The sequence below is a fragment of the Agelaius phoeniceus genome, chromosome 9 (assembly GCF_051311805.1).
Source record: "Agelaius phoeniceus isolate bAgePho1 chromosome 9, bAgePho1.hap1, whole genome shotgun sequence".
Lineage (NCBI taxonomy): Eukaryota > Metazoa > Chordata > Aves > Passeriformes > Icteridae > Agelaius > Agelaius phoeniceus.
Genome location: NC_135273.1, coordinates 15,305,331 through 15,330,376, shown reverse-complemented (window position 1 = coordinate 15,330,376; position 25,046 = coordinate 15,305,331). Strand labels below are relative to the sequence as shown.

Sequence of the window (25,046 nt, the reverse complement as noted above, 5' to 3'; positions counted from 1 at the left end):
TTTTCCTGCATGTTTTTTTACTGTTAGAGTGACTGACAGATCAGGTGTTGCCAGTGAATACCTTTTTGCTATTTTCTGACTTGGCAGAACTGGATCTGGCAAAACTCCAGTCCCGGAGTTGCAGAAATATGATTGAAGCTCTTGCATCTTAAATTTGGCCTCCTCAGAAAAACCTTAGAGGTGCTTGGCTGGCATATTATGAAAAAATGATGTTGAATTTCATAGTGCTTTTTGTTGTTCAGTGTTTCAGAAAGTTGGCTGTGAGTTTTTCCAAGGGGAGGCACCATCTTCCTGGATGACAGGAGGCAGCAATATATATGCAGAACCAGAAGAGAGGGGTGCATGTATTCCTTATAAGAAGTATATGTATTCCTTATAAGAAAGTTTGCTTGCCTAGTTTGAGTGCAGGAGTGATTTTGTCTCTTGTAGAGTTGTTATGAGTTGTGAAGGTGGGAACAGCTCGGTAGGAGATGTGTGAGTTGCAGGTTTAGTGGCTGCTTACACGAAACAACCAAGTAACAGTTGGCATCAGGTGTGGAACATTAATAATGTGAAGTGCAGGCTGTTTGCTTATCAAGTAGGTGTAAGCAGTCCTAGTTCAGAACTCAAAGGCAAATTAAAAATAGTGCATTAAGAATTTTGCAGTTCAGTGTGTGCTGCCAGCTCTACCTGCTCCTCCTCCTCCTCCCCATCAGACAGGGAGCATTTTTGGAAGTACTGAGATGCTGAGAACTGCTCCTGGCTGCCAGCTGCTGTCTCTTCCTGCAGTGCAGGGTGAGCTGCAGCTCTGCCCTGCCAGCTGCCCCACCTTGCTGTGCCCAGGCGTCCTCCTTCTCTTTCCTGTTTCTCTCTGCTCTCCCTCAACACTGGATTGTGGCTAGTCCTTCTTTGTTGACGTTGCCTTAATTTGTGTTCTAGGCTCTTAGGACAGTCTCTGAAAAGGCCAGGGTTAGTGCAGTCTGCCTCTGTCCATGGAATGAGGCAGATCTGTTTGGGAAGGTTCTGCTCAGTTCTGTGCTCCCAAAGGGGCTGTAGCACAGCTAGTTCCACCAAAGAGACTTGTCAGACTTGCAGGAAATGTTTTTCCATTAGTGTTTTAGTCAGATTAAACATAATGACAAAAGGGGAAAAAAAAGAAGAAAAAAAAAAAGACCAGGGACATGGGGAGGCTCTGGGTTCCTGTGTCTCCTCTCTTGATGCTGGTTTTGCCCTTGGCTCAATTAATGCTGTAGTTTTCTGTCCTTCAGTGTGTGGGACAGAAATGGAGAATATTGTCATGCACTTCCACTTGCTTTCCATTACCCTCAAGGGGGTTATTTCAAGATTTGTTGGCTGGGGAACCTTAAATTTGATTACTGATTCTACCTAGTACCCTCATACTTCTAGTTCCTCTATGTAATGTATCACCTCTCATGGTGTGATAAACCCAAATAAATATGTGCACTTGGACACATGTTGGTTGTGAGGGCTGTAGTGGGAGGAGTTCTTGAGCAGAATACTGAGGCTTCCAGAGTTCCCCAGATAAAGACAGGCCACAGAAATGGTTTCTTTCCAAACTTTCAGGTACTTACATAAAATTTTGAAGCAGAATTTAGATACCTGAATGTGAAACAGCACTAGCCTAGGGCAGGTCAGGCTCACTTGCTACTTGAAAATTCCCTGGAGCCTCCTGATCTGCTGTGAACCCTGGCAGGCTTAAAAATGTATTTGGTATGTGTGCAGAGAGTAATCTGCTATTTTAGAAACTTGTGTCTTACTGGAGACATTAAAAATTTTAATCTGCACTGTTTTACAATTTCACTCCTCCAAAAAAAGGTAGAAATCTGATTCTATATATTAAGAAATTTCATTTTTTGAGCCCTAATGAAAAAGGACATCTAGTACTTGAGAACTACCAAATTTCAGAGGAATCTAAATTTTATACACCAGGTATTTTGTCCTCTAAAGAGAAATTAATTCCCATACAGAATCAGAGTTAACACATCTTTACAGTATATATTGGCTAAAGTTAATTTCCTAGAGTCTGAAATGTGCAAGCAATGTAAAAACCAAGTTTTTGCAGGCTTCAGCTCCTTGGCTTTTTGTAAATTAAGTTCTCATTTTGTGATTTCATAGCTAAAAAGCAGTATAAAACTGTTTGCTAGATCATACTGCTGGCATTTCTTACTACTCTATATATTCATGAGCTCTAAATGTGTTAAACATATCTCAAAACTTCCACAGTGAAGTTCGGCTTTGCAAAACGCCTCAGCAGCAGCAAGCAATTTGTTTTACTGGTTGTAACATTGGAATACTGCCCCAGGAAAATATACTTGAGCAAAATAGGTCAATGAAATATTACAGTACAGAAAATACAAACTGTTGTCCCTGTTTGTTTTTTCCCATTTTATATAAAAATAATGAAAGTAACGTGACTTACCACATACTCTTTTTTTTTTTTCTCCCAGGCACACGTTGGAGTTCATTCCAAGTAAGTTAAAGGAGCAGTTTCTCATGTCTGCTCTTCCTCCTAAACTGTCCCATATGTATCTTGTTGTTGTTAGTGTGATTGACAGGCTTGGTATTCATGGTGGGTGGGAGAATAAACATTCTTAAAGTAAAAAGCTAGAATATACTCATAGTCTAAATAAGTCTATAAAGAACGTTGGAAAATGAAGTCTTGCTTACAGCTATCTGTCTAGAAGTTTGATAAAAGTCTTACTAATTGGTTTTGTCTTTTATTTTTTTCATTTAACAGGAAATAAAAAAAGCAACATAATCAACAGAAATCACAGAGTCTGAAAGGGACCTGGAGAGATCTTGGCAGGGCTTCAGCAGAGAGGCAGGATCAAACACAACTAGAGGAAACTGGGTCAGTCTTGGAAAACAGTTCAATAACCCATTTTTTTAACTGAGTTGTTGGGGATGCATCAGATTCACCATGTCCTTAAGTGGAACAGCAAGAAGGAGATCTAGAATAAATTTTGAGCTCTGCTGCTGGAGGGAGCAAAAGGAAATGTCTGTTTGTAAGGATAATTGCTGTCTAAGCACCAGATGGGCTTGACTGAGACATCCTGCTGTTTCTGAAGGAGCCAACCCAGTTTCAGGAGCATTTGTTCATAAGTAGTGGTGTGGGAAACTCTTAAGTCTTTTCCCTTTCAGCACACTCTTCAATTTGGCTGTATCTTTCTGAAAAATGAGGTGTCTAAACTGGTCCCAGTGTACTCTTTAGCTCATGGAAACCACTTCTGGCTCAGTAATATCCTGATAGACTTTAGGAATGCTTACTGTGCAGCACCCATGTTATTAACAAAATCCTGAACACAGTTAAGACCAGGACAAACCCCTGTGAAGCTCTACTTGAAATACTCCTTGAGTTTGGAAGTGATTCACAGGATATATTCTCAATGAGAGTCAGACACTGTTTGTCTTATAACAAACAGTGCTTTAATCATGTTTCTCTAGTTTGTATGTGATGATTTTTATGTGGGACCTTAATAAAAGCATCAGTTTTAATATGGGCCTTGTGCCCCTTATCTAGGTAGCTATCATAATGGGGAAGGAAATGAGACTGGTTTGACACAGTTTATTCCTGAGAAGTCAGTTTTTACTGCAGAAATAATTTATAGCTATATTGAGGCCCAACATTTGCATTATATATTTGCGAGATTTAAAGTTGGGCTGACTGTTATCTAGTTTGCTCTCCTCCTTCCCCCTGACGTTCAAGGGGAGATATTTGCCCTGTAGATATAGGAGGTATGAAAACCCAGTTCAAGAGTCTTGAGTTTCTGTTGTGACTGAAGTAGATTGTTTTTTATTATTTTGATAAGTCAATTGAGTTTTTCAGAGGCCAAAGAGACCTACACCTGGCTAAGAACTTCATGGATCTTTGCCAATCTCCTTGTTTGCTGTCACAGTGTTTTCCTCCATCCTTGTTTCTGTGAGAGCATTCAGTGCTGTAGCAGGGAGAATCACAGGACATAATATATCCATGTTTGTCCAAAAGTTATTAAAATCTTCATGTTATGAAATGGGCACCTGGGTTTTTTCCATGTCTGTTGTTCTAGTTTTGGTGTCTTGCCTTTCTTGGGATCACAAAAGACTGAGAGCCAAAGAAGCCTCAAATGGAAAAAATATGAAAACAAACCTCAGATCCCCAAAAATTTGCTGAGAATGGTTAGTCCCATTGCTACACCAAGGCTATTCACTGATTTGAAACCTGCCACCTTTAAATCACTTCCACTACATACAATTTGCTGCATAAATATGCCCTTTTTCTATATTTCAGTAATTCTTTAATCCATTTCTGGGGCATGTAGTTTCAACTGAATTTTAATTACTGCCGAATGCTGGGGGATTTTGTTTGCAAGTTTTGTCAGAGAGGCTGGATACGTGACATAAACCCCATTGTCTCAAGGACAATTGTTCTTTGTGTTATAACTCAACCTTCTGAAATCTTTTGATATGGCTTTTCATTGTTAGTTTGACCTTCTCTTTGGATCTACCAATAGATTCAGCTGTTATTCTAGAGAGCTTCACTACAACGAACCATGCATTAAAAATGTACTCATTCTCATAGGTATTTGTTTGTAGCCTGGATTTTGCACCTAGTTTTCTTTATCTTTTCAAAAATTCATGTTTTTAACTAGTACAATAAAATATAGCAGTAATAAAACCACAACCTGCTACAAAAGTGACAATGTTCATTAAAAATTCCCTTTGATTTTTTTTGAAGGCTGGAATTGATGCTGTAGTGCTTGGTTGTGATATCCTTTGCTAGCACTCAGTATTCTTTGCTGTTTAACTGAGCCACTTTTTTGATTATTATTCTTTTGAACACATCGGTAAAACTTGCTGTCTGTTCCTCTAGATTTATGTGCTGCCTTGTATAGTTTGTGCTTAGACTTTATATAGTTTCTTTATAAAACCTCTCTTTTGAAATTCATCTGTGTTGACTCTTCTGATAAAATATGGAAAAATGTGTACAAACAGCTTTCCATCTGGAAACGTTTTTATGCACTAAAACCTAGTGAGTAAATTTAAAAACAGAAATTCAGTATTATTTCAGTGTCTTGCCTAGAAATTTTATTTAAATAAGGCAACTTAAAGTTGAAATGCTGTGGCTGATGCTTGCTTTAATTTTTTTTTTTTAATATTCTCTGATGTATTTTGTTAGTGTAATGAATTCTTCAACCACTATTGATCTTTTTGAGGCTTGAGCACTGATATATATATATAGAAAGTATTTTACCATGCCCATGACTCTTGCTATGAAATAAATGGAAAAATGTCAAAGCAATACCTCAGCTCTCAGTGGGCATCACTGCATGGTATTTTACAGTGGAAGATCTCAGCAAAGTTGACCCTGTTGGTGCATCCATATTGTATAGTGCAGTGCCATGGTATGTTATTGTACTGCATTATAGTGTGTCTGTGATTCTGACATGCAGGTTTCTCTCAAAAACTTGTCCCAGGTGGATTCTCAAAGGTCAGAACTTCAGTTCTTCTACTTATTTAGAACAACTGAGATAAAACTGGAAAGGATAAATAACAGGGTGGGGGGAACAGGGCACTTCAAAATCCAGGACCTTTCTGTAGGACAGAAGGAGTTTTGAGGGAAACTGGCTAAATATGAGAGAGAGAAGGGGAGAGTCTGAGAACAGAATCTGCAATATCAAGTTGTTTGGGCAAGGTATTTATTGCTTATTGTCACAAAGACAGCATGTGGAAGGAAGGAAGGAAAGGAGCAAGAGGTGATTGTTTTGGGAGGACCAAAGGGTTCAGGGAAGCATGCTATTCACTATTCAAGAGGGACGGGGTGGAGCACCCGTGTCAGCTGGCCAGCATCCAGATATTGTTTGGACCAAAAACAAACAAACCTCCTCTCTACTTCCCATCAGCAGATCCCTGAAAATGAAGTTGGGAAAATGAAGTTCTAAGCCGGTTAAATAAAGGCAGACAAAAGGAGGAATTCCAGAGAGGAGAGGAGCTTGAAGATAGATTGAGAAATAGAAGATAGAGAAATTGAAGAGATTGACAAAGGGAGAGAGAGGATTTTAGAAGTGGAAGGGTACAAAAAGTAAAGAAAAGGAGAGTGGATACAAGCTGTATAAATAGAGAATGTTTCTCAAGGTTTTTGGATTCCTAAATAGGGCTTTTACATTTCTTATGTCCTTAGCCTGCTGGCATAGATAAAATTTAATGAGCAGAGTTTTTTTGACAGTCAACAGAGAATATGATAAAATCTCAATAAGAAGGACCATGAAAACTGAGAGATTAATTTTTTTTAGAATTCTGACTGTATTCAGGGAGATATCAAAAAGATATTTCAAGAGATACTGTGTTTATGTTAATAAATTGTAAATGAAAAAGCTATGAAGAAGAAAATGACAAACTGCTTTTGATTTTTTTCTCATTTGACTCACAAACTTAAACTCAGTAATTTTATAACTTTTTATTCTGGATCCTTATTATTAGCTTGATTTTGTTTATCATTTAGGTAATGGTAATGTTGTTGAACATCTATCACCATGGTATTAAGTGAAATTACATCTAGGAAAAATGCTCTCATGATTACAGGAGAGGTATGAAAGGAAAACACACTCAGTGATGGATTGTTTCCCACACCAAATGTGGAGCAGTCTTCTATTGTTATATGCTGAATAAAACCAGAGTTTGGTGAGCTTATGTCAATTCCCTTTTCATTTTTTTTGTGAACTTGCTTTTGTCAACCTTCCTTCTATACCTTTAGCATCTCCAGGTCCATTGTCACAGAGATAGTCAAGAAAAACCATGAATTTTCTCACAGGTATTTTCTTTGCACTGTTCAAGGCGCCTTGTATGAATCAGTGACAATACAGAGTTGGTTCTGTTTATTCTCTCCTCTTTTCTAAAGCCAGCAGCCATCCTAATCGTGTTGGTTTCTTTCCAAGGAAATGTGTTGCTTATTGGAAAAATGCTGGGGGGGATTTTGTTGTACCAGGTGGAATTAGTGGGAATGGGGGTAGTAGTTGGCTGCTGCTTATGTTGGTAGCATGAAAGTGTGTCTCAAGATTTTTTGCTGTTCCTGAGGAGTGTATTAGGAAATGTTTGCCTCAGAGTTCATTCACATTGGAAGCGAATGGAGGACACTCCAGTAGCACTTCTCTTGTGTGTTGTAAACATTCCTCTGCTGAGCTTTTTAGGGGTCTGGATATGAGTTGTTTGGTATGCATCCATCTGCTGACAGCATTATAAATATTGCATTTCTGACCTTCAGATTTTCTCTTTTGATCTCTGGTTAAATGATATATTTGCCAGTTTGACACTGCTGACATTCTGTCTGTTTGGTCTAGCATTGTTATACCACGATTCCTTGTGATCCCATTGTCATGGGAATGATATATCTCAAATGATGAATATATTTGAAGCAATGTGGGGAATAAACACACTGGCTAAACTGCATTTGCAAGAAGAATTTTTATTGTAAAATTCCCACTTCAGTGTATAGTATAAATTATTTACTTAATGTATTTAACACTGCTGTTTTATCAGATAGTATAAAGGAGGATAAGCTACTATTTGGGGGGATAGTAAGTGTCTTAATCATGGTTTTAAGCAGATTTCCCCTTCCTCTTGTTTTGTTTTGCACTGCATTGGGCAAACCTGCATTTGCCAGACAATAAACTGAACAGTAGTAGAAATAGAAGCTTCTTGTTTTTCCTCAGTGATGAATGCTTCACTTCTCTAGAAATATTCTTTTCTCTGGAACTTGTGAATATTAACTTCCCTTCTGGAGAAGTGAACCATAAACCATAGGAAGTGAGAAAGAGAATAAATTAACTCAAACATTTGCACTCTCTATGGTGTTTTTCTTATGCTTCTTTTAGGTTTTTGAACACCTCAAAAGCAGTCCTACCTTAGAATTCCATGCCTGTTTTCAAAAGCTGATTGGAGATATGATGTGAATAAAGACTTGGTAATGTTACCTACATTCCTGATAAATTGAAGTCTGTTTAGATTCAAGTATTTTATGAAAAATCAGTGGGAGTTTTTTTACGCATAACCTTCATGTCCTCATTCCTTTGTTATTAAAATGAAATGAGAACTTAGAAAAAAAAGTTGGCAACAAATGTCAGGCTGATAAAAACCTCAGCAGTGACCTTCAAAGCAATGAGATTTGACTATGCTATGGTTATCCACTGAGGCCAGAAGTTAGAAATCAGATGATGCAGTGATGACTTTCATCCTCTGGAACGTACATGTTCTGCATAACATCCCATGCCTCATTTGTCATCTCTTCTCCACTGTCCAGAGCATGATCTATTATTTCTGCTTGCAATTTTGCATCTCTCCATTGTTGGCAGACCACAGCAGACAATTGAATTCCCTGGCAATTCTCTCCTCAATGACCTTCTTGGTCAGCTGTGCCCCGGTTCATAATGCTTCATATGCTGTGCTGTGTCTGTGATTGGCACATATGAGTGCAAAAGCTGTGGGAACAGACACTGGCCCTGGTGTACCTGTATCAGAATGAATTGGAATGGCCCATAGCTTATAACAGATTAGAAGTTATTAAAAAAAAATTGCTTTTAACTGTATTCATCTCCACTCTTTCCTGTTGACTTGGGTAGCTGACCTTTAGCTGGAATTTCAGGCACAGAAATAATTGTATTGTTTAGAGTTAATATTTTGTCACAGTGTGTGCTGCAGGCACTCTGATCCAGTGTCCCTGTCACATCACTGACATGATGCCATCAGTGTTGCTCCACTGGCCAGTCCAGCTTTTGGATGTCTACTGACAGTTTGCAGGGTGCTTACATCAGCTTCAGCCATGTCTTTGTTTCTGATGTTAAAGTAAGCTCAGTAACATGTGAGGGACAGTAACCATCAAGTAATTTTCAGGTTGCACCTGGAAAGCCTCACAATCACTGACTCATTAAATAATTATTTTTTTTACTGAGAATCTTGCTCACCTCTTTCCTCCATAACTATCTATCAAGACTTCATAAATAGTTGCAGATCCAAAAGGAAGCTTGAATTGAGGTATTGAAAGATTTCAGTGTCTTAAGAACTGAGGTTCTGCCCTGGATGGACTGAACTCAGGAACTTCATCATACTCTAAATAATTATTTTAATTTTCCTTTTTGTTCTTATAACAGATGAATTGCACTCAGTTCTCTTAACTCTTGCTGTTTTTCACAGCCTGAAAAGCCCTGTGAGTCAACAATTTCTGTAAGAGCAGAACAGCAGGAGAAAAAGGCCAGAAAGAATGCAATAGTTTTTTTGTGAGGGTTTTCTTATATCAGTCTCCTTCAGATTTTTTATCTGTATCTCAGGAAACCTGAGAGCCCAGATACTTGCTTGTCAAGCTAAATAAGCTGAAACTCCTCTTCTGCAGAAGTGTGGTTATGAATCTCTAAGAAGGTGCTGGGAAGGACATGGTGGCCAACTTTGACTGTGTGTCTGAAAGTCTGGCTTTCACCCTGCTACTGATTCAAATCAGTCTGAAGAGGAGACCAGACCCCTCTGTTTGATGGGAGCCAATATTTTAATTCATAAGGATTTCCTTCCTGCCTCCTATTTTTTTCCCCGTGTGTTTCTGTCAATTTGTCTGCTTTTAGATTACAAACTGCCTGTGGGAGTGGGGTGTTCCCCCCTTCTTGAAAGATTAGAAACACCTCAAAACCAAGGTGATTCTGTTTTGGCAAAGCAGCTTTCTGTATCTGTTCACCCTGTCTGAAAGACAGACCTTTCATATTTATGATGTTTAGTTCTCTAAGAAAAATATCCTTACCTGTACTGCCTATAACTAGTAAGAAAATACAATTAGTTCCCACTATGAACTCCAGTTTTAAAACCTCAAAACTATTTTGTGCAACTGCATATAGAAGAATCCTAGAACATCTGCCTTACAAAAGAAGATTCTGTTCAAATACAATCAGTCTCAGAAAGAGCAAAGTTGACATTTAACATTTCATATACAATTTCAGTGCTTTTTGATAGCTTCATAATAGAATTTAGGAGAAATGTTGAATAACCTTCCCTGTTTCAGAAGGTAAGACTTTAAGACTTGTAAAATTTTTGCCTAATAGAGGAACTTTGGTTTTTGAATTTAACATTATTTGGAAACTTGAAAAGCAAAATCAAGTGAACTTCTTGAATGGAGATGACACCACCCCCTCTGTTCGCAGAGGAGATGAAAATAGTACTGGGAACTATTTGTCAAATGTTATACGGAGTTCCAGTATTGAAGCTTAACTTTTTAAAGGGATTTTAGGAGGTTTTTGCCAAGTTCCATTGTTGCTTTTATCCTTTGTATTGTTTGCACACTTTGCATGTTCTAATAAATGTTCTAAACAATTTTTTTTAATATTAACTCCCACAGAATATGCTGCAGAAAATTGTAAATCTGATTATTTTTTAAAGATATCTAAATTGTAAATCCATTGCAGATAAACCCATTCATTTTTATTTTTATGAACGGAACAAGCAAAGATAAAAGCACTTTCAGAAAGGATGCCTTTTAATGAACTGTTTTATTAGAATGACCCCAGAACCACTCAGTTAAAGTTCAGGAAGAAGAACTTTGATTTAAGTTAAATCAAATGAAGTTCTGTTTATTTCCAGAGAGGATCTTAATCCTTAATGTGCTTTGCTTAATGTTACAGGATCTGCTGGGGGAAGTTGGGGCTTGCTGTTCTTTGAAGTTACCAGCTGAATTCTGAAGACTTTGCCAGAGAACAGAGCACTTTGCTGGACTGACACAGCACAAAGGAGGTGAAATTATATCACTGTTAATGAATGTTTTTCGGCACATTTTGAGAAGATGAATTGGTGTTAAAAAGAAGTGAGAAGGATCAATGGTAATTATGTGTTTTACTGTTTGAATAACATTTCAGGTTAAAAATATCAACAGACTTTCCTCTCCTCAAGCATGTGAGGACAATAGTAGAACAGGGAAGGTGTCCTAACACAAACTGCCCTGAGGAATGAGCTATTAGAGTCAGTTATAGCAGGTGAGAGACCCTGTGTGTTTTCAGTCAGTAATAGGGTGAAAACAGAACCCAGGAAAGACTTTCTGAATTTTAAGGCATTTCAAGTTGAATTAATTATAATCTAGGACAGCAGTTCTTATATAAGGTCTAACTAGTAAATTTTTCTTCTAAAGGATTAGCACAATGAAATTGCAAATCCATTTTGAAATAGACTGCTTGATTTGAAGAATGAGTAGTGAACTTGGAGGAGAAAGTTTTTCTCACCATATCTACACAGAGAGTAGGTGCTAGTGGCCACATACACCTACTTTAGTTTTTTCCACTTCTTCAGGAAAATATAGTAAATACTATAATTAATTAGATTTTGTTTCACTATTCTACACATGGTTCCTACAGGATTAATAAATATGGTTTCAAACAAGTCACTGCAGTGGCAAATCTCCTAACAACAATGCTTGGCTGTATTTATTGTCCAGGGTAAATTCCAGTAAGAACAAAACACTAGTCAGCAGAGCCTGACTTAATCAATTCTCTTCCTATATATTTATTCTGAAATTTAATAATGATGAGCAAAACCACATTTAAAAGCAAAACAAAGAATGACAATTTGCAGTTGCAAAAATCTGCTTTCAGGGACTTAGTGAAATGAAACAGTTCCTATGGGCTGTAACACTCTAGACCTATCTTAAGTCTGTTGCTGTATATACAGTGCATGTGGGAGGTGGTTGCATTTAGTTCAGAGAAATTCAGAGCACTATAATGTCATGTTGTAGCAGCCCATAAGGGGGAGTATGCAACTGCATTGAATCCTTAGAGTTCAGGGACAGAGAAAGAGGGAGATCTAATGCAAGGTGGTTGATCTCCTGTTGACAGTGAAAAATAATATCCTAAAAGAGTTTGTCAGTTCTTTAGACTTGAAATAGTTTTCACCTCATGTAAGCATAAAATCAAATAGCAAATGTCTTACTGGGGCAGAAGCAGTTTTCTTTTCAATTTTCAAAAATGGAGAGGTGGGAGGTTTTTTTGTTGCTTGGAGTACTTTCCTCATTTATTTGACTGGATGGTTAATTTATTAAGAGTTAAATTTGTAATATTTATACATACAAAATTACTGTTTCATTTTCTTTCCCATATTCATGCAGGTTCTACCTGTAATTTTACCATAGATAATTGATGTACTTCTTTCCTGTTGATGTTGCTTACAAAAGGACCTTTTATTGTTACTGCTGTAACTGAGATAGGAATCTAGCCCACAGTACACGTTCATGCAGGAGACATTTGCAGCTGTCAGGGTTGGCAGCTCGTTGGCTTGTTTTGAGATCTGTGGATAAAACCCAGTGCAGATTAATGACAAGATATAGGATATATATTTTTTTTTTGATAACTGACACTTGGTATCAAGGGGGCTTAACATGACAGTTGACTATTAGTTTATCCTGGAAAATTTTGTGTGCAAGGCAATAGAGTAAAGCCATGCTTTGAAAAGAAAATGCTATACTTTGCTTTTGTTTGGGAATCTCCATGTTCTTGTTAAATGCTATTTACACAATCTAAGTAATTAATAATTACCAAAGTTAGACAGAATTCTTAATGTCTCCCTATTTGTAGCAGTGAAAATACAACAAATACAGAATTTTGCACTGTACTAGCGTGCAACAGCCTCTCACTGAAACTTCATAAGCAAAATATTGTTCTAACTCTAGAAAACATTTTCAAATTAATTTTTTTCAAATTTACAGATGACACTAAGCTGGGAGCGTGTGTCAATCTGTTAGAGGGACAGAGGGCTTTGCAGAGGGACTTGGAACGGTTGGATGGATGGGCAGAATCCAATGGGATGAAGTTCAGTAAGTCCAAGTGCCGAGTCCTGCACTTTGGCCACAATAACCCCTGCAGTGTTATAGGCTGGGGATGGTGTGGCTGGACAGTGCTCAGGAGGAAAGGGACCTGGGCGTGCTGGTTGGCAGCCAGCTGAACATGAGCCAGCAGTGTGCCCAGGTGGCCAAGGAGGCCAGTGGCATCCTGGCTAGTATCAGGAATAGTGTGGCCAGCAGGAGCAGGGAGGTAATTCTTCCCCTGTACTCGGCACTGGTGAGGCCACACCTTGAGTGCTGTGTCCAGTTCTGGGCCCCTCAGTTCAGGAGGGACATTGAGATGCTTGAGTGTGTCCAAAGGAGAGCAACGGGGCTGGTGAGTGGTTTGGAACACAAGCCGTATGAAGAACGACTGAGGGAGCTGGGGTTGTTCAGCCTGGAGAAAAGGAGACTCAGAGGTGACCTTATCACTCTCTTCAGCTTCCTGAAGGGTGACTGTGGTGAGCTGGGGGTCGGTCTCTTTCCCCGGGCAACAACAGACAGAACAAGAGGACAGAGTCTCAAGCTGCGCCAGGGGAGATACAGGCTAGAATTAAGGAGAAAGTTTTTCACAGAAAGAGTGGTCAAATACTGGAATCATCTACCCAGGGAGGTGGTGGAGTCACCATCCCTCGATGTGTTTACAAAAAGACTGGATGTGGCACTTGGTGCCATGATCTAGCTGAGGTGTTAGAACATGGGTTGGACTCGATGATCTTAAAGGTCTCTTCCAACCTGATTCTGTGTGATTTATTGTGACTAGCATATGAAAGGGAGAGATAAGTGTTAAAGTTTCACCTTCTTTTTTGTCTGCCAGGGCTGATATTCCCCATGAGCATACATCACCTTGTAAATAAAAGCTGTGTTATGATATGCCAAGTTCTGACTTTGATACACTTTCTGGTGAGTAGATGTTTGCTGATTATATAACTTCAGGACTTAATGTTTGCTCAGTTTGAAAAGAGCTCTTTAGTGAAAACTTTATTTGAAGATGATCTACAGTCATTGATTGTAAGCCTAATGGATTTTGTCTCCACTTTTGGATTGATTAAACAGTGATTTCTGAGTTAGGGCATATGGGAATAAGTGATATTGAACACAGACATTTCACGTATGCCTTTATGCTTTCGTAAGCCAAGTTCAAGAAATGTGCCAACAGTAATTGGAAGCAATACCTTTATCAAACCATCTCTGAAAATGGACAAATATACTGAAATTTGTCTTAATGAGCCAGAGATAATAGTTTCATTTTTTGAAAGGATTACTTTTACTTGAAATAAGTTTGTGTTTAGAGGAAACAAGGAATGTGTTCTCACTCTGGAACAGTAGTTACTGCTCCTTTCTCGGGTGAATTATTTGAGTATTTGATGTTCCTTCCCTTCCCCAGCAAAAACAGTGATCACAGGAAAAGGAATTTTAGCTGAGCTGTTCTTAGCATAGAATTGTCCTCATGTAGCAATATCATCCCTTTGTTTTGAAGAAATTAATCTAAATTGTTCACTGAACAATTCTTTCTGATGCTTTTTGAGGCTACCTAGAACAGAGACTAGATAGTGTTAAAGGAATAAGGTAGGTTTTTAATAAAAAGGCCTTCAAAGGATACACCTTGGCAGAGCCCAACTGTGGCTTCACCCAAGATGGACAATTGGTCACAAGTTTTCACATTTTCATAAGTTTTGGTCCATTTACATATTGGGGTTAATTGTCCAATTACAGCTCCAGGTTATGAAGTGCCATCCTCCCAGATTGCTCTCCTCAATTCCCAATTGTTTACACTTTTTGGGCCTGAAGCTGCAATGGTGTCCTTGGTTGTCTGGCTGGAAAAGGGTTCTTTTGTCTAACTAAACTGTGAAGGGAACTTGAACAGAGTTATATACTATAGCAGTACAGAATCTGGAAAATATGAAAGCTAAAACTTAAGGTATAATTTCTCCATTTTAGTTTCCTGTTCAAATATTTCTGGATAAAATATTGCTGGATGTAACACTGGAATCTGGCTTTAAAAATGATTAATTTCCATTTTATGGACAGTATTATCCGCTTACAAGTTTCAATTAAATTTATGAGATTAGGTTAGAAGAATTTATATTTGGAACAAATCACACAAAGAAAGAAATTCTCTCTATGGAGAGAACCAAAGTTTATGTGAGGGGTCATAAGGGTCATATGTGCAGTGAGACTGGACTTGTCATGTCTTAAAAAGGCATATATCATATTCAGCCATTATGCAAAATATTATGATATAATGTGCTCTCCTGGATGGCACAGTCATAAGCAGTTGAATAGCAAGAAAATGTGCCTCTGGTTAATGTATTCCCTCGCTCCCTGAATCCCCCAGGAAAAGTCACTGTCCTGAATCTTTGTTGATATATGACTGCTGTCCCCAATGGAGTCGTACCAACTGAATGATAAATGTTTTCAACTTTGAGCATTTGACCTACCCAACACAGACAAAATGTTTTTAACATTCATAGAAGTGCAAAGTGTGTATGTGTGAATGCACCAGTATGCAAGTTAAAAGCACATTTCTTCTGCACCAGTTGTAAAGTGCACCACTCTTCCCTAGATCCTACTGAACACTTGTTTACTTATTTAGGTTTCTGAACACCTCAGAAGAGTCTCTTATTGAAACACAAGTTTTTCCTTGCCATCTATTCAGGTTTCAGTCATAGTAGCTGAAGCAGAAATAATCCAGAAGTTAACCTTAAACTGGGAATGAAAATGAAATTATTTTTCAGTGTAGAAATCACAGCACTCATTTTGGTCTTCTTTTTGTGAAGTCTTCAAATAGATTTGTAAATTCATAGGTGTTAAGGTTGGAAATTACTAGCAGTCATTACAGAGTGTGACCTTTAGCTTAACAGAAATTGAGAAAGAAAATCTGGTTTTATATTCTGTGACTGTGATTGAAGTAAAGAATATACTTCATAAAAATATTCAGTTTCGATAAGGAGTTTCTGGTGTTTGAAAATTTGCCACCATTGCATCTGCACAGAAATAGATGAAAGTGAATGGATTACATTTGCCATGTGTTTCTGGTGAGAGCCTGAATATATCAAGATAGCTGCATATTACATCATATCAGTCTAAATATATCTAAGTCTGAGTATATCTCATTAGGCTTGTCCTGATGTGTCAAAATATGACTATTAAAAACCAAGATCATAGTTAAAGGAATGCCTGCAACTCATTTAAACAACAGCATATATTTTAAAAAACCCAAACCATAGTCAACCCCCACCCCAAACATTGTTCAGTGCTGTTAGCAAAATCTAACAAAAGACAGAGATCCAACACATAAGATATTAAACTGATTGCTCTGGGATTCATTTTGCTTATGCTCATATAGGACTCAGTGTTTACAGAACGTAGCTAAACCTGTAAATGTCACTAGCAGAATAAGGTGGCTTTTTTTTTTCACTTCTCATTCAAAAATGATATTTAAAATAAAAATAGCCCTAAATTTAAAAATAAAATAAGGAATTAAGACAACAAGTATTTTGAAATTGTTTTATGTTTCCTGACTTCACATCAAGTGAAACACATAATTCAACCTAAGCTGAATATGGGCTATTTTTGGATAATTGATACAAGGAGTTTCACTTTTGGTTGAATGAACACTTTTAGTCATACAGAAACATTTTGGTTTCATTTTATGGTCAGTGTCCTGCCTTTTCCAATCAAACAAGTATTCCTTTCAACAATTGTTCAGCAAATGAACCAAATCCGCTTTGTTTACCTGCTCACACTCCTACTCCATGTGCTTCTCTGCATTCAGTATGAAGCACTTGCCCACATGAATTCACTAAATTGCCCAGGAACTATATTCAATTAGGGTCCTTCTATGATCACTTTATAGGATAGAGAGAAGATTAAGTAGAAAAAAGGTGCAAAAGCTGGGCTTAGAGTTCTGCAGAGGGAAATTATTTCCTGTATGACCACAAACCCAAGCCAGGTGGCTTCTCTGAATCAGGTCTGACTCCAGTCTTTTGAATACTGTCAGCCCAAACCCAACTGTTGCCTCCCCACACCTAACACCCTTCTATGAACAGGGAAGTTTCTTTTCTTGCACAGGAATTAATTGATCATAAACCCATTGGGTAATGTGGATCTATAATCCCAGCAATCCTGACCCCCGCTACCCTGACATTGTCCATTGGCCTGAAACTGCTGGCCCTGCAGTACTTTTAGGCCATGGGATCCTATTGAATTCAATGCTTAGCACTAGTGAACTTGGAGCTCTAAAGATTTATCTTGTTCATTAATGTTCAAAAATGATTCCTTTTAGCCAAAATCTAAGCACAGTTTTCAGACCCTTCCTCACATCTGTGCTCAATCAATTTTCTCATTCCTAGCCTTAGTCTAAAAGACAGACAAATGAGCTTTGTTTCCTTTGAACCTAATGATTATCCTAGTCCAATTGTTTATATGGATATCTTGTGTCACACAGCAGAAGAAGATTGAAAAGCAGTGATCTAAATGGAAGGTGGATAAGTTTGGATTTTCTAGTCACTTTTGAAAATAAAAAGCCTGAAGAGCACCAAGTACACTGCTTAAGCTTACACATGTGCCTATTTTGAAATGTGAGGGAGGGGAATGATATGGACTACTTTTCAGGCATGTTCAGCATAAATTAGGGTGCAAAGTGATATATAACTGTTCAGGTGTGTCTTGTTTATTTGTTGAACTGAAGCAACCTTAACAAGGTTGAGTGTTTTTAATGTATCCCTTTGAATAGATGTCAATTAAATGTGGCTTCTTGGGAAATACAGCAACAGGACAGAGCTTCAGTCATTGCTGTAAGGGAAAAACAGTCTCAAACTTGACAAGAAAAGAGTCTGAGTGATCATTGTTTTGATGTATTGCTAAAATCTTTCTTATTTGCTCTGGAGATAATTGAGGAGGCTCTACAGCCTTTCTTAAAAGTGAATAATAAATTGACTGGCTCTACTATATATGAAGTACCGTCTCAGCTGGATCTCCTAACCTCAGTTTGCTCAGGCTTTGCAAGGGCAAGGCTTTTCAGATTTTCCTGGATAGTTTAAAGAGTCAGGTGCATCAGTCAACTTCTTTTGACTCAGACATTTTGGAGAGAGGCTGAGTTGTAAGTTTTGATGTCAAATGTACAATACTGTGACTGAAAAGGTAGTAATAAATTGTAACTCCACCTGTTGTGCACTGTGTATTTAGTAGGTTTATTTTACAAGTTTCTTTTCCATTATTTTCCTAATGATTTTACCTAATGAATGTGTTATATTCCTGTGCCAAGCTGTTTAACATAGATTTGAGAACACATTATGAATGCAAATACATAAATTAGAACTGGTCTATAGAAGCATTGCCAATTGTCTACTGCTTAGTCCTGTGAAAGAGTCTTCCTTAATTTCTGCCCCTCACCTTTACCCTTTTGTGTTGTGCTGCTGCTTGTTTGCACTGGTATTTGTGCTGTAACCTGCTTGTGGCTAGTGCAGCTGTGGAGGTGACGTGAGGTGATCCTGTTGTGGTTTGCTGGGAAGCAGAGAAGCAGAGGGAGCATGTGTGATGGCTTCCTATCATACACAAAGGCTGCTGGGTTTGCATTTTGTTGTCTCATGATTTTGACCAGTGAGCAGTGATGAGAATATGTCTAAATGGCTGCTAAAAGTGAAGAATATTACTTTCTGGAATATTTTCTCCCTGAAATGTGAGTTTATTCCCTCTCAGAGACATCCACTCTTACAGCCTTACTTAGGTAGTTTCTTTAACATCCCTTTGCCATTATTCATCAAAAAATGTTTATGTCTGGTTCCTTTCACCATACTCTTTAAAAGCAGAGCAGTAACAGCTCTTGAAAAAGTTGATCTGAACTTCTTTCCCCAGCTATCTAAGCTGAGCATAATTGCCCACAATTGTGTGCCTTCTCTGTCCCCTGTCACCCGGTTGTCCCATATCTGACCCTCTCTCCTTGTTTTTAACACTTTTACAATGTGTAGGAAGGTACCAAGAAGACATTTTAACTCCATAACCTATAGACAAGTGAAACAAGGAGCCAGGAAGCCATTGAGTCTTTATACAAGGAAAGATATAGCATACATAGAATTACTTGTGACAAAGAACTTTCTGGATTTATTGAAGTAAGAAAATATGCATGGATTTTTCCCTTTACAGGTTGTGCAATATGGCACATTTTGTACTTTATTAGATGCCTACACAAGATAATGGAATGGTCAGATTTTCTGTAGGTTCAAACCCATACTCTTAGCAAAATATAATTTTATCAATGTTAACTGCATGGTTCAGATTATGATACTTACATCCATACACCCCCCCCTTTACAGTTCTGTAATTAAACTTGTTATACAGTTTCTTTATCATGTCCCATTTTGTTTACATAACATTTCATTACTCAGAAGAGACATCTTGGATTACTTTCCCATACATTAAAAAGCATGACTACATCTTATTATTTTAGTAGTTCAGTAGTATCAAGTGTCTTCCTCCGCAGACTTCTTGACATGATTTTGATATACATTCACTCTGTGTAGTCTGTGTGCATTGTTCTGGCTTCCTTGTTCCTTTGAAGGTCATTGTAGCTGTGAATATTACGTTGAGATATTCAGGTGTTCTGTGTGATGAGTCTGTAGAGCACAGACTGTTGGGCAAGGCCCTAAGAGAGAAAAAAGCAGTATTTTCCTCAGTGCCTCATATAAGTTACTTGGTGGTTTGTCCTAAATATATACAGGAGATGATTTCCAAAGTCTCCTATTTTACTCATTTGCTTTGGAGAGGGAAAGCTTGAGTGGTAGGTTGGTGTGACTGCTCTGGTGTTTGACTCAAGCTTGCAGAAGAGCAGGCCAGAGTATCAGGAAACAAGCTGGCTGTTTTTTGAAAACATGAATGCACTTGTCAAAATATTATTTCTTGGCTATATAACAATTTTGGGATCTACTGGTACCTGCTGTCTATAACCACAGCACAGTCTCAGGATTTAGGCCTTTCTCTCCTCTAACTTGTCCTGATCTTACATCTTTGTTATGCAGGCAAATTTAGCCCCTATTTTGTTTTTCATGTTTAAATGGATGACATTTTGAATTCTAGTGCATTGCAAACCTCATAATGATCTGCCAACAGCAAAAGAGGACTATGATATTGAATTGTGTCCTTAATAACATCACCAAGTACAAAGTGACTAAAGATAGCATGTATTTTTAGTAAAATTTGAGTAAATTGTAACAGAGCAACATTTGCAAATATGCTTACCTGCTTTATATCCTTCCTGCTGTCATGCTTCATATAACATAACAATAATTGGTTTAGCACAGCAGCAGAAAAAGCAGAAGGATATAGGAAACCTTATGGGAAGAACGACATGAAAGTTTTCTGGTGAAATTCTTTATTATGGTGTGTTCTTTTGATTTGTCACTTAAATATTGAATTACAAGCTTGATTAATAGTGAAGTGATAGTATATTGAGTCTGGCTTTTTACGTGAAAGAAAATTAATTTCGGTTTCTTAAAACTGAATCCATTCTGCAGCAGAAAACACAGGAAAGAGGAGTAAAGCTCATAATGTAACTACCTCGGTTAGGTGCAATTGTACTGTGTCTTTGAAAAGTATAAAAATATGTCATAGCTTGTGATGGAATTTTCTAATAAGCAGGTGTGCATCATAAAATAATGGCAAGAGACTTGTACCTGCCATTTAAAGAGTCAGATGACTCTAAGGGCTGCCTTTTCAAAAATGTTCTACAAATAGTGCTTTTTAAATAAAGATTGACCAACACATGTTTACTGCTAAATAAACATGGAGTGCTACACTGGGGCACAGTTTCTAGGGGCTATTGCAACCTAGAATATTGTAATAAGTAATATTGAGTTTTCTGCAAGATGAAACAATGGAAGCAAACCTTGAGATAGCCTGGAAAAAGGATGGCTCATAGCTTGGAGAAATATTTTTTATGCAGTTGGAAATAAATTAACCTTCTTTGTAGTTAAAGGTAGAGCCATTAAATCCACATTGCAAAATAAAAACTGTGTAAATATTTTGTGATACTCCAGGCAGCTGTCAAATTATTAGGTGAAGTCAGTAAGAAGTGGAAAGTATGCTTTTTTGGTGGAAACTGTCAAAATCTGTTTTGTGTTAAAAAATTCCTGCTGCCTGATTCTAAAATTTTCTGCTATGAATTAATTACTCAGCTAGGTCACTTCTGCAGTAATTAGTTCTGTGTTAGTGGAACGCTGCACCTAAATAAATTAAAAAGGTGAGAATTCTGTTCCATTCCACTCTGCTTTTCAGCTTCCTTTAGTTCAAATTTCTAGGATTAAAAAAAAAAGGCTTCTAATTGATTTTTCCTTCACCTGCAAAATTCACAACACATCACTTGGATGAACATCTGCTTTGTTTTCTCTCTGTAGATAATGCAAAGATGTGTCTAATCCTCATCAGCAATTCCTTCAGCTTCTCTGATGCTGGCTCTTTTTCCTGCAGCTTATTTCAGTGCAGTGTGCGGAAGGAGCTCTGTCAGGACTCACTGTTCTGTTAGGTGTTACCTGTTGCTTTTGCTCAAGAGCCAAATTTTATCTTGGTTTGACTTGCATAAACTCTTAAGAAGGGGGCATTTTGTATAATATTATTCATAAGTTTTTCTTCCCTTTGCAACAACATTATCTATGGTACTTATTCTTACTTACTTCTCTCTTTTATATTAATTGATCACATTATCTCCTCAGCTTGATGGTGTGGGAGCTTTCCTGTACTACTAAAAATTGAACCTATAGTTGAAAGATTTCTGTGAATAATGGCAATAGCCTTTTCCCAGTTTTCATTACTTTGGCTTAGGTACATCTATTTTTATTAAATGCATCATGCTTTACTACCTGTAAATATAGAAGGCATAAATCTCACACATACTGCTGTTTGTATGTTCTGTAATGTAAGTAGGTTTGGAAATGCTGCAGTGTCACTGCAAGGTGCATCAATTCTACCACCTAGTAACTGTTACAACAACTAATTAAAAGAAGATAAATTAGCAATATATGTGTTTTATTTGCAGTGTCCTACTAGAGGAGCAGAAAAGGACATAAATATTCTTTATAGATAAAGAATTATAGGAGTTGTTATTATAACAGTGTTATAATTTTATTATAATTTAACAGTGTTTATTTCTATTATTATATGGTTATATAAGAAGTTTTTGAAATGTCCACAGAAATATTATTGAGTCATTGCTGAGATAAGTAACATTTACAGCTGCCTAAATTTAGACTGTTCAGACCTGTTTGTGTAGTGCCTCATCTCTGGAAGATTGCTTGGTATTTCTTAGCTAATGGAAATATCTTTAATACTAGCAGTGAGATAAATGGGACCAGCTAAATGCTGCTCAAAATCCAGGCAGATTTACCTTTGTAAACTATGCTTGGAAGAGATGTGTAACTGTCAAAGGATCTGTCTGGCCATGTATAGTGATGGGATTATGCAGATATGTCTCTGCTTGTTGCTAAAAGTTCACAAGGCTCTCATGAGACTAAAGTATAAAGAAAACCATTGATGTACCAGCACAAAAATCAAAGAATAGTCCAATAACAATCACAACAAGGAGAAGCAGCTACCATAGGCAGAGTAACTAAAGAGAACAATTGTAAACCTTGTTACTGAACAGAGAGACTGAAGGATGAGTGAAAATAATAGTTTCCAGGGAATATAGGAATATTGATGTGAGTAGGAAACAGCTCCTGCCAGGATTTGTCACCAATTACTTTTTCTCTATGCTGTAAGGGAGAACCCTATTGCTCTATTTAATTATTCAGAGCTATGATATTGCTGTTCCCTAGTTTCTTCAGAAAGGGCTCAGATAGAATACCTGTGTATGCAGTAAATTAAACAAGCTGTTAGCTCTTGGTATGATTTGAGAGATGTTGCCAAATAAATTCTTTTTATTCAGATTTTCATTTTTAATTAGGTAGCACAAAAAAAAGAAAAAAAAGATAACCAGCTCTTTTGACCATATATATCAGAAATATTGTACATTTGATGACAACAACTGCAGAATTTTGTATCCTCTCTAAGTCTACTTTACTTTATATGCCAAATAGCATCATACAGCCAAGCAAGCACATTCAAAGCATACCACCATTTAATAAGTTTTTTTGAAATTCTTGGTCACATGACTTCTTATGGAGTTTATCACCTTTGATGGGAATAATTCAAGCACCTATAGCTCAGAACTGCCCCCTAAAAATATTCTAGTGGTTCAAAGAATAAAAATATCACAGAATCAGTTAGGCTGGAAAACACCTCTGAGTCCCACCTTTGACTGAACACCACCTTGTCAACCAAGTGCCACATCCAGTGTTTCCTTAAACACCTCCAGGGATGGTGACTCTACCACCTCCCTGTGCCCTCATTCCTGTGCCTAATCACCCTTTCTGTGAAGAAATTCCTCCTAATGTCTAACCTGAATCTCCCCAGCTGCAGCTTGAGACTATAAAAAGGAATGTGGGAGAATTAATTTTTAAAACAGGAAAAAACACCTGCTGTATGGTTTTTAGGCACTGAAAGATTGGTATAATGGGTATAAACGACAAAGGAAATGCTTGGCAGCCAAGAAAGCCAGAATTCAAACAGAAGAATAGTAATGGGAATATATTGACAAAAACAAACATGAGAAGTATTAAAAAAATTCCATTAATTGGTTCATTGGAAAATACTGAATTACTGAAGAAAAATTACTAAATGAAAAAGCTAGGGAAAATTAATCATTGTGTAACAATACTGCATGAGATGCTGGTAAGCCTATGCAAAATAAGAAAGCATCCAATCACTTCTCTGATTTTTACTGTTGGTATTTGAGAGATGTTTTCTCTGAAGGTTAGCAGATTGTAGCTATGTATTAAAAGAAAATTTCACAATTTTCGTGAAAGCGACATGAATGGACAAGTACTACTTTATAAAATATTTACAATGCAGCTCACATGATATCAGGGTACTGAAAGACTGACAATAATCAAGAATGTGCAGTGAAAACGTGAATACTGAAATTCAGAGGAGCTGTACTTTGCAGCACTTTTCCTCTCAAAGAATCTCCCTTTGAAGTTGATCAGTACTCTGCTCCTCAGAGGAGTCTGGAATGCTGTTGTTGGCACCCACATCACAAGTGATGAAAAATGTTTGCTTAAATGGCCATCAGTATTTGTGTCGAATTCTTAATCTTTGCCTTTGATAATGTTCAACAGTGATCCGTAGCAAGAACATAAAAGTTTGTTCAGATTTCCCTCAAGGAATGTGAAATACTCTGAACTCCATGAGGCTGTAATGAGATGGAAAATTTCTGCAAGTTTCAGTGGTTTTAGGCCATGAATCATATGTGGTGCCATGGCTCAGGTAGATGTATACTTTTCCTTTGTCATAAATAAGGACATGCCTTTTCTCTGTTGTATTTGCCTTCTCTCTAATGCATGTTCTGCTTTCTGTGGTACTGTCAAAAATATTATGATATAATATTGTAGGAGAGTAAGTAATTCACTCATCTGGGATATGGAAATCCTGTTAATTTTAGAAGGTGCATTTAGTAAAATTGCATCATTGGCAGAGACTTTTTCATATTATACTGTGTTTATTAGAGAAAATCTCTTTGCATTAGGTTCAAAGCCAGAAATTGATTTCCAAAGGAGCTGAATGCTTAGGTTGCTTAGATATTTTGAAAATCCCACTAGGTCTCTGTTGGCAGCTTTTTGGCACCTAAATACCCTTGAAAATCTGGCTTAAGAGTTATAACAGTAACACAAAGGAATAAAAACTTGTTATTCAAGCCAGAAGGATTTTACTGGCACTGAGCATATTGATGTTACGCTGGGGAAAATTATATTTACATGTTTTAGGGCACTGAATTAATTATAACATAAAATAAAACTTTGTTTAACATATGTAAAGAATCTGTTCTCCAATACATTATTCCTTGTAGGGACTGAGAAAAAGTGTTTTACCGAGTCTAGGAAAGCTATAAACAGGGAAGTGACCAATGTTCAATGGTTGATTAGTAGTCTGGAAAAAAGACATGGAACAACCAAAACAGATTGCTCAGCCTTAATGCCAGATCCATTCCTCTTTTTTTTTTTTTTTTTTGCTTCCTTGCTGCTATTCTTTTGCTTAAGCCTCTTAAAGTCAGCTTGTCCATTTTCCAGGTCCTATGAAAATATCTCATATAATTTTAAAATAACCTTCAAATGATTTATTTTGACAATTTTAATGTTATAAATCCAAA

At 37.3% G+C, this 25,046-nt stretch overlaps 2 protein-coding genes across 3 annotated transcripts in view; one reads left to right on the top strand and one right to left on the bottom strand.

Moving 5' to 3' along the window:
• The window catches only part of BLNK (B cell linker), an 88,219-nt gene extending 85,535 nt beyond the window's left edge, over positions 1-2,684 (bottom strand). Inside the window, exon 1 of the mRNA XM_077183037.1 lies at positions 2,420-2,684. The gene's annotated coding sequence lies outside the window, so the exon portion shown is untranslated. The remainder of the gene's footprint in view (positions 1-2,419) is intronic.
• DNTT (DNA nucleotidylexotransferase) overlaps positions 1-25,046 on the top strand; it is a 140,661-nt gene that overhangs the window by 37,087 nt on the left and 78,528 nt on the right. For both annotated transcript variants that reach the window (XM_077183041.1, XM_077183042.1), the window contains 4 exons: positions 2,448-2,470; positions 2,738-2,851; positions 10,629-10,737; positions 13,626-13,711. In XM_077183041.1, the coding sequence (XP_077039156.1) occupies positions 13,640-13,711 (72 nt within the window). In that variant the 5' untranslated portion in view covers positions 2,448-2,470; positions 2,738-2,851; positions 10,629-10,737; positions 13,626-13,639. The remainder of the gene's footprint in view (positions 1-2,447; positions 2,471-2,737; positions 2,852-10,628; positions 10,738-13,625; positions 13,712-25,046) is intronic.